Here is an 8,889-nt window from a genome sequence, read left to right on the forward strand (position 1 = left end):
TGTTCCTGCCATCGTGACTCTTTGCCTCATCACAGTCCCAAAAGCAGTAGCTACCAGTGACAATGGACTGAATCCTCTGAACCCATGAGCCAAGATATATCTTTCCCCAATTAAGCTGTTTCTCCCAGGAGTTTTCTCAAAGAAACAAAAACCAGCACAAGGTCTAGCAATGATACAAAAGATGTTTTTTTTTTTCCTGCCAACCAACTAATTAAGCCAAAAACCTGAGTTTGAAAGCGTAACAAGCCTTTAACTATAACTCAAGTAAAAAAAAATCAAATATCAGCTAATGTAGCCCTTCCACAAATGAAAACAAGAGGCTGGAGAGGGGCTGTTCTTCCAGAGGACCCAAGTTATATTCCCAGTACCCACATGCCAGATCTCACAACCATCTTTGACTCCAGTTCCAAGGGATCCGACACCCTCTTCTGGCTTCCAAGGACACCAGGCGTACATGTGGGTACACAGACATCCATGGAGACAAAATACCCATGGACATCAAACACAATAAAACTTCTAAAAATAAAGAGATTTGTATTTCCAATCCTGCCTACACAACTAAAAAAGACTCAAAGTTTGACATATGCTTGTAAGCACAGAACTCGAAAGGTGGAAAAATAAAGATCAGAAGTTCAAGGTCATCTTAGGCTACCTGGTAAGTTTGTGCCAGCCTGAGATACATGAGACCCTCTCTAAAAAGCAAGCAAGAAAGTATTAACCTAGACTGCACAGGAGGAAAACCTTTTCTAATAATGAAGCCTGAATAACAACAGAGAAGCATAGAAAAGGGCCTGCATTTCTACAAGAAAGACCTTTCTCATTACTGAGCAACGTTGTCATTTACAAGAGAAGATGGGGAACTCAACTGCAAAGCCATGATCCTCTTCTCAAGCAAGATTTGAACAAAGTACTTTGAGATCAGAAAGTATATCGCCATGACAGTGTACAAAGACATATCAGCATCCCTAATGCTGTGCAGCTGTAACACCTGGAGGACTTGATCATTGTTCTTGATCAAAATGGAGTTGTCCAGATGAACTGGGGGTATGGGGAGCTATGCCCGTGGAAGGAGAGGCAGTTCTCGTCTGGTAGCCCTTCTCCTTCCTCTCTCTAGTCATCTGTCCTGCTTTTTTACATTTTTAATTGTTTTTTAAAGTTATACAAAGCAATGTGTTTCATCATGACCTCTTTGTAGACTTGTGTCTTTGTACTTGGTTCTAATTCTCTCCCTTCCCTGCTACCACACCCTTTCCCTAGCTGGTTCACTGTCTGCTTTCTTCCATATATTCAATCACTCACCTCCTCTCTTCTCATTAGACCCTTTCTAATTCTGTAACCAACATTCCTACATGCAGCTAAACACACATACACACACACACACACACACACACACATAAATACATACACATGGATATGTGCACACATATAATGTTAATCTAGGTTCTCTCTGTAGAAGAAAATAGAGGAGTCATTCTGAGTTTGACTTATTTCACATAACATAATGATTTCCAGTGCCATCAATTTTCCCGCAAATGTCATGATTTCATTTTGGTTTGTGGCTGCATAAAACCCCATTGTGTATATGTATCACGTTTTCTTTACTCATCTATTTGGACATCTAGGCTGGCTGCATTTCCTGGAAATTGTGTATAGAGCAGCAATAATCATGGATATGCAAGTACCTCTGTAGCATGTGACTTAAAGACCTTCGGGCATCAGTCCATGTTCTCTTCTCTGCTTTCTTCCCTCTAACTAACTCACTTTATCTTCCCCTTTCATTTTTTTCCAGCAATAAATTCACTGTCTCTTCATTATTCTTAATTGGCTTCAGTGCTTCCCACACCTTGTCTAGTGGTTTGGGAATTCTGTACATAACTTTTTTTAAGAAAAAATGAGTATTGGCTTAACTAGGTTCACTTCATAGACTAGATGCTGGGCAAGGTGCTTCACAAATGCTTTTCTTGCTCCTCGGCACTACCTGGGGTGTATTGATCTGCGTCTTCAATATGAAAGCTGAGGCAGCAGGAGATGAAGTAAGTCATGTGGCCAAGTCACACACGTAACTGGCGGTAGAGCTCAGTTCTATGCCCAGGTCTTTCATTCCAGACTGGTGCGGTGCTCCCATACCGATCCAGAGTTTCTCTGTGAGCTTCTGGAATGCAGTGCAAAGTCCAGGCTGAAGGAGACATCAAACTTAAACTGGGATCCCTGGAGAGATTAGAGGCAAACCTGAGAGGTTGCCAGAGAAAGGAAGCCATACTGATACCCAAGGAAATCTGGTATAAAAGTGAGGCCAGCCTAGGGGCACTTGCCCACCATACAGAAGTCTCTAGATGAATCCCAAGGCATGTAGTATTTTACTAAAAGAAAACACTAAAAGCATTCAAAGAAAAGTTTGAGGGTGTATAGGGAAGGAACAGGAAGGGAGGAGTTTGAGGTACATTTGATCTAACATATTATATGCATGTGTAAATATTAAATTAAATGTTTTAAGCATCCCAACAACAACTATATCTAATCCATATAGAAATTTAGAGTTTTGAAATTTTTTCACATTTAACTCCTTCCTCATGACAGCAGCTGGCATTGTGTTATTGCTTCCCTTTTATGGAGAGAAAAATGGGCTTTGAGGGGTCAAATTGTTAGATCTGCTAGTTCTATAATGGGATTGGACCATGAATTTGACCACATCCTTTCCTCCCTATCCCCCCACTAAAATCTTGCTGCTGTCCTCTGGCCACAGGAGAATGGGGAAAGAAGAGACTAGTCCCCACAAAGCCACTTCACAGATAAACTGAACCCTTCTAAATGTTTCTGTCCCAGCCCAGTCCCCATTTATAAAAGTCAGTTTTCATCAAGATCTCCCATCAAGACATCAAATGTACATTGGGCTGATAAAAGACATAGGTAGTGATTGGCGGGGAAATAAACCGTGAATGAGCTCTGAGTACCTAGGACTTTTGATTATACCCTCTTGCTTCTCACTTGTAAGAGGCTCCAATTCCAGGTGACCAGTGACTGCAGGACTGAAATTAAAAAATCTGAGCACTTGAATCTGGAGAATTAGGGAGTGACAACTGCTTGCTGTCTCACCTTTAATGACTGAAAGAATTCGTCTGCATTAGAGTTGAATTCTTTAAGGGCAGATGGCTGGGGTCTATCCTCTAATCCCTAATGTTACCCTTCCTTACAATCCTGTTTTGCAAATCCATGCCACTTCACATTGGCAAGCAACATAAAAGGAGATTAGCCCTAAACCCTAAATGTCTCCATCCCCACCCCGCCCCCCTCCAAGGTGGAGGTGAAAGCATCCCAAAGCCACCAATGTGCCTGGTGACACAGCTCTTCCCTACTCTTCTCAGTTCCTTCTGGCCCAGCTGCTGAGACTCTTGTCTTTTCCTCAAATACTATAGGCACAGACCTCCCTGGGGGCCTTTCCCGTACCTCCTTCCCCCTTTGCCAGAGAGCACCTTGGATAACTCATCTTTCCTGAAATGATGCAGAAGGGCACAGCCCATGGAACCAACAGAGAAACCCTGCCCCTCCTTCTTGGCCTCCTCGGCTTTTTCTTCTTTTGCATTGCCCTTAACATCCTCTACTAATTTCCTGACTCATTCAACGTGTTGTTTATGTTCTGTCTCCATCCAACAGTCCCCATACATCTGCTTATGCTCTGAGGCAGGGCTTTCGAGCCCATGTTATACTGGTGGTGCCTAGAACTGTACCTGGCGCAAAGCAGGCACCACATGATTATTGATTGAAAGAATGAATGGATACGCTGGGTGGATGAGACAGGTGGAGACATCGAGAACAGAGAGGGTGGACAGTTATACAGCCACATACTTGAGAATGGCAAAATTGTATTTCCTTAGGAAAGAGACACTCATCCCAGTGTGCTCCCAGCATGGCAGGTAAGAGTGCAACCTTTTGAGTCTGGTGGACCTGGACTTGAATGCCTGCCACATGTGGCATCTCTAGGCTTCAACTTCTTTGGTAAACTGGGGTTTTCACTATGGTTCCTACTTCATAGGATTATTATGATGATTAAGTGGGATTGAGTATGAAATGCACTTAGCGCAGTAATTGGTACATAGAAATCTCTCTCTAGGAAGCCAAGTATTAATACTATTAATGTCTGAAAGGCTAACATATAGATCCATGAGCGGGCAAATCTATTCATTAGGAGGAAGATGCACTTGCCTCCTAAACCTTATTGCAAGAATTCCATTTTCATGGCTTACAAAAACTGGACCGTGTAATGGGTGAAATGGTAGAGACATTGCTGGTGCTTCCTATAGTAAATACCGCTGGACAAACATGGGCTGGTAATGCGTTTTCTGTGCTGGATGGCTGTTTCCTCTGTAAGCTGTTGCTATGTTTTTATTTTTTCCACCCATAGGTCCATTTGTAGGTAGATGTCTCTCTCTACAGGCAGCCAGCTTTGTTCTACCAGCCAGCTGTGAAGAAAGATCAGAAGCCATTTGAACACAAGTCTTGCTTTGTCTCTAATTTAAGCTAGAAGGAAACATAACAATATATCTGTAAAACAGACATTCTGGCCAACAAACTTGTGGGACATAAGTCTTTAAAAGTGAAATCTCGTGTAAAAATGTTTATTTAACTCAAACACAAATCATATGGGAAGTGTATTGCTGTCAGTCCTGTTTAATTGGTTGAGCTTGGGGCCCAGAGTAGCCTTTGGAATCTGGGTCTCTCAGGGGTTTTATCTGTACTACTATTTCTTTGTATGTGGGAAGGTATGCAAACATTCACATCTCTGCTTGGTATGTTAAACTAATTTTACACTCTTCTCGGGTAGGGGGAAGAGGAAGGCATAGCGCAATAGTTATTTTAAATGTGGAGTTATGCAAAGCCTTCAACACTTCCCAAAGGTGCCAGCCCTTTCTTTGTAACCAGTTTTGGAGCATTTTAGGTGCTTGGCATAATTTGCACTTTTATCGCAGTACTTTCTCTGTGGCTCAAAAAAAAAATTTTTTTTTATTATTATTACTTTTCCTACCTTGAAAGTAGTTTGCCTTTTCAAAGGGGGAAAAAAAATAAGGAAGTGCTGACAAAATATGATGGCATTTTATCATCTGGTTAAAGTCTAACCTTCTTTAAAATACTCCACCCTGGGGTCCTTATCTGATAATGGATAGAGACAAATGCATCCTTAACGCCCGGAAAACGATTGAGCCTACGTTTTCAAGTATAGTTTTAAAGCGGCAGGTTGGAGCAGTGCTGCTTCCCCATGTTAATTGGATGGCAAATTAACTTTCCTTTCCTTCTGTTTTCCGTTCTGCTTCCAGTGACAGTGGTGCTGTTCGCAGCTCTGAGGCGACAGCGAAAGAAAGAGCCTTTGATCATTTCCAAAGAGGACATCAGAGATAACATTGTCAGCTACAACGACGAAGGTGGCGGAGAGGAGGACACCCAGGCCTTTGATATCGGAACCCTGAGAAACCCCGAAGCCATGGAGGACAGCAAATCGCGCAGGGACATTGTGCCTGAAGCTCTTTTTCTCCCGCGACGGACTCCAACAGCTCGCGACAACACGGATGTCAGAGATTTCATTAACCAAAGGTTAAAGGAAAATGACACAGATCCCACGGCCCCGCCCTACGACTCCTTGGCCACCTATGCCTACGAAGGCACCGGCTCTGTGGCCGACTCGCTGAGCTCGCTGGAGTCAGTGACCACAGATGGAGACCAAGATTATGACTATTTGAGTGACTGGGGCCCTCGGTTCAAAAAGCTAGCGGATATGTACGGAGGGATGGACAGTGACAAGGACTCCTAATCCGTTGCCTTTTTTTTTTTTTTTTTCATTTTCCAATATGACACTGGAATATGTGAAGTGGCTATTTCTTTCTATTTATCCACTATTCCGTGAAGGGTTCTCTGTTGTACCCGTTCCAAAAGTCAATGGCTGCAGTCCGTGCGGATCCAATGTTAGAGACTTTTTTCTAGTACACTTTTATGAGCTTCCAAGAGGCAAATTTTTATTTTCTAGTTCACGCAGTTAACCAAGTTAGCCCAGCAGGCACGCGGGGGAGGAGAGGAGGGGACAGCGTTTTTTCCCTTGTTCTCTTAGGGCAGGTTGGCCACACGCTCCTTACTGCTGGCCTGGACACTACTTTTGTTCATGGCCTCAAGTCAGCTGAATGCTCCAACTGTACGTTTCCCACGCTACTGGGAGAAGGGATCATACTTTACTGATAAAAAATATATATATATAGCTTTAGCATAAAAGAAAAACACAAAAGGAGGCAACAATTGGGGAATTGTCCTTGGTCTATCAACTCTCAAGGAGATAATCAGCTATGGAAGGGTTTGTAAGAGTGTATGTGTGTCATAGAATTTAAGGTGGCAACTGGGGCATCCTGTCTGTGCTGGAAGAGGCGTTTCTGGCACCAACAACTACTCGTAACATCAAATCCCTCCGTGTTTTATAATTATTTAGAAGCAAATCAAATGGTAACATTCAGACAGTAACAAAAAGCAAGGCTGTATTCCTTGACACTCATGATGTGCTGCGTATGAGAAACATGAAAGGTCACCGTCGCACCAAAGGGAAAAAGAAATAGCTAAAAAACGTTAACAAGGGAAAGATTTGGTAAATTTCAAGGTTTTTGTGCCACCCACTGTATCACCGATCCCTTAATTCTTCCAACTATCAGCAAACTAATGAGAAATATGTCTAGTCATGTAAAAGTTCTTGAGAGAATTTTCTGAGGCAAATGTTAACTCTTTGTCTGTAGTCGTCTCTATTATCCTACTATACCTGACAGTAGCGGCGTAAAGTACAATAATCCATATTCTTCAAATACTTTTTATGTAATTAACTTGATGTAGGAAGGTTAGATTAAATATCCTACCCTAGAGTTAAAGGGGAAGGTTAGACCAGCCACATTTGAACCTAATCCCTGCCCTTTGCCTTCAGAGACATCCCATACATTAATGGCTAAGAAGCTGGTGAAAACCTGCATTCCATGTTTCTGAAATGCTCACGAAAGAAGAGCTGGGATTGCCTTCAGCAAAAATGCTTAAGACTCTTGTTAAAGTGACAGTCAAGTTCCAAAAGTAGTCTTCTTTCCCCACTGTTTCTAAGGTGGCTGCTGTGGCAAAGCTGCCATCTTTGTCTCTGAACTGATGATAAAGTGATGGTCTCAACTAAAACAGAAAAGAAATATGAAATCCATCCAATCTATTCTTGCTTTAATTATGCAATTAGGCTCTCTTAGTCAGTTATTATCCAGGGGACCCAACTGAACCAAGCTAATCCTTCTGGCAGGTTCAAATCATTTATTTCATATGGACGTTCTAATGACTCTCCTCATTAGGATCTCACACCGTGCAGTCATCAGAAATTTCCAAAGTACTGTAATGAAAACATCCTCATTTGAAAACTTCTTGAAAAGGCTCTGTATATACATAGATAATATATACTTAAGAATGTGCTGACTTCTCTTATTAGTCATAGGGATTTATTTTCAGTTAATGTTAATTTTATAGAGATAATCTTAGCATCATTTCCATTTAAGGATAATGTTTTATCAACATATTTTCTATTTAGAAACACGCTGTTGTTTAGTTGGATTTTAAATAGTTTTTGCCCAGGAAGTAAAGGTGGCACCTGTAAAACAAGAGAAATGTGGAATTTGGATTACAGTTTAAAAAAATTACAATCATATTGCCCTTTGTATTTTCTGAACGTTCTCCTGTTTGTGATGAAATGCCCTGAAGAGTAACGAGTATTTCATGCTTGGGCTATTTCTACCTTTTAGGGTTTTATTTTTCTAGTTCTTCATATGCACACTGACACACACACACACATGCACACATACATACATACATACATACATACACACACACACTCACACACACACAGGAATGCAAACAAATACTATAAGATGGCTTCACTGAAATGAGTCAGTATGTATTATATTCACAGGTAAGTAATGAAAAAGATAGCCAAGGAAAATTAGTAAGAGCTACTATACAGCATGAGAACAGCACCTTGCACAATCTATTATAAAATTAGAATTACTCTATCTTGTATCTTACATCATGTGACAAACTGAACCAAGAAACATAGTTCTTAAAAGAAAGGTATCATCAAAAGTTGCCCTTTTGAGCTTTTGGTGTGAAATTTGGTGTTAAATTTCTAAGAGTCGACAACAGCAATTTCCAACATTTTGGGATAAAGTTGACCTCTCCCTCTGAGTGCAAGCATATATTGAAAGTAAGTTAAGCTATTTGAGATGTAATTGGCCAAAGCATTTTGATCCCTCCCTGCAAACCACACATTGCGCCAAAAATAGGAGAGTATGACTTAATATTGGAATAACTGTTTAATGTCTTATCCCAAAGATTGTTGGTGATACAAATCCACAAGAAACTGGATTATTCGAACCTGTAGGTGTTGACTCCAGATAAACACTTTCCTCTAAGAATCATCATGCAAAGAATGAGAAGCCTAGCACCGTCTCTCTCTAGTTTTTCTTCCCACTAAAATACCAGGTCAAAAGCATCCCCACGGACAGATATCCTTCAGTGATAAGTCCTAAGATAACATGAAATTTTATCTGGAGGGGGAAAGTAGTCTTCAGCTCAATTTTTGTATTGTTTGTGTCTTGGTCTTAGACACCGGCAATGAGGCTGGCAGGGGGGAGGGAGGGGTCCAACTTTAAAATTTGCTTTGTTGAACGTAAGCAGATCGGTTAGCATAAAGCATCGTTTCAAGAGCACTGACGCCTGTCTAACTTTTTTTAACCTCTTTCCAACAGAAACTTCCTTTAAACCTCTTACAGTGCTTCCTAGAACAAGCTGAGGTTTTAAAGAGTATTAAGCCATTGTGCATGAGGTTAAAACTCCCCCACTTTATAT

General features: G+C 41.2%; 1 protein-coding gene across 1 annotated transcript in view; it reads left to right on the forward strand.

The window, feature by feature from the left end:
* Positions 1-6,735, forward strand: part of Cdh6 (cadherin 6) — a 135,095-nt gene extending 128,360 nt beyond the window's left edge. The window contains exon 12 of the mRNA XM_059276492.1: positions 5,310-6,735. Within this exon, the coding sequence (XP_059132475.1) occupies positions 5,310-5,800 (491 nt within the window). The 3' untranslated portion in view covers positions 5,801-6,735. The remainder of the gene's footprint in view (positions 1-5,309) is intronic.
* Positions 6,736-8,889: the final 2,154 nt, after the last annotated feature.

The sequence above is a fragment of the Peromyscus eremicus genome, chromosome 11 (assembly GCF_949786415.1).
Source record: "Peromyscus eremicus chromosome 11, PerEre_H2_v1, whole genome shotgun sequence".
Classification (NCBI taxonomy): domain Eukaryota; kingdom Metazoa; phylum Chordata; class Mammalia; order Rodentia; family Cricetidae; genus Peromyscus; species Peromyscus eremicus.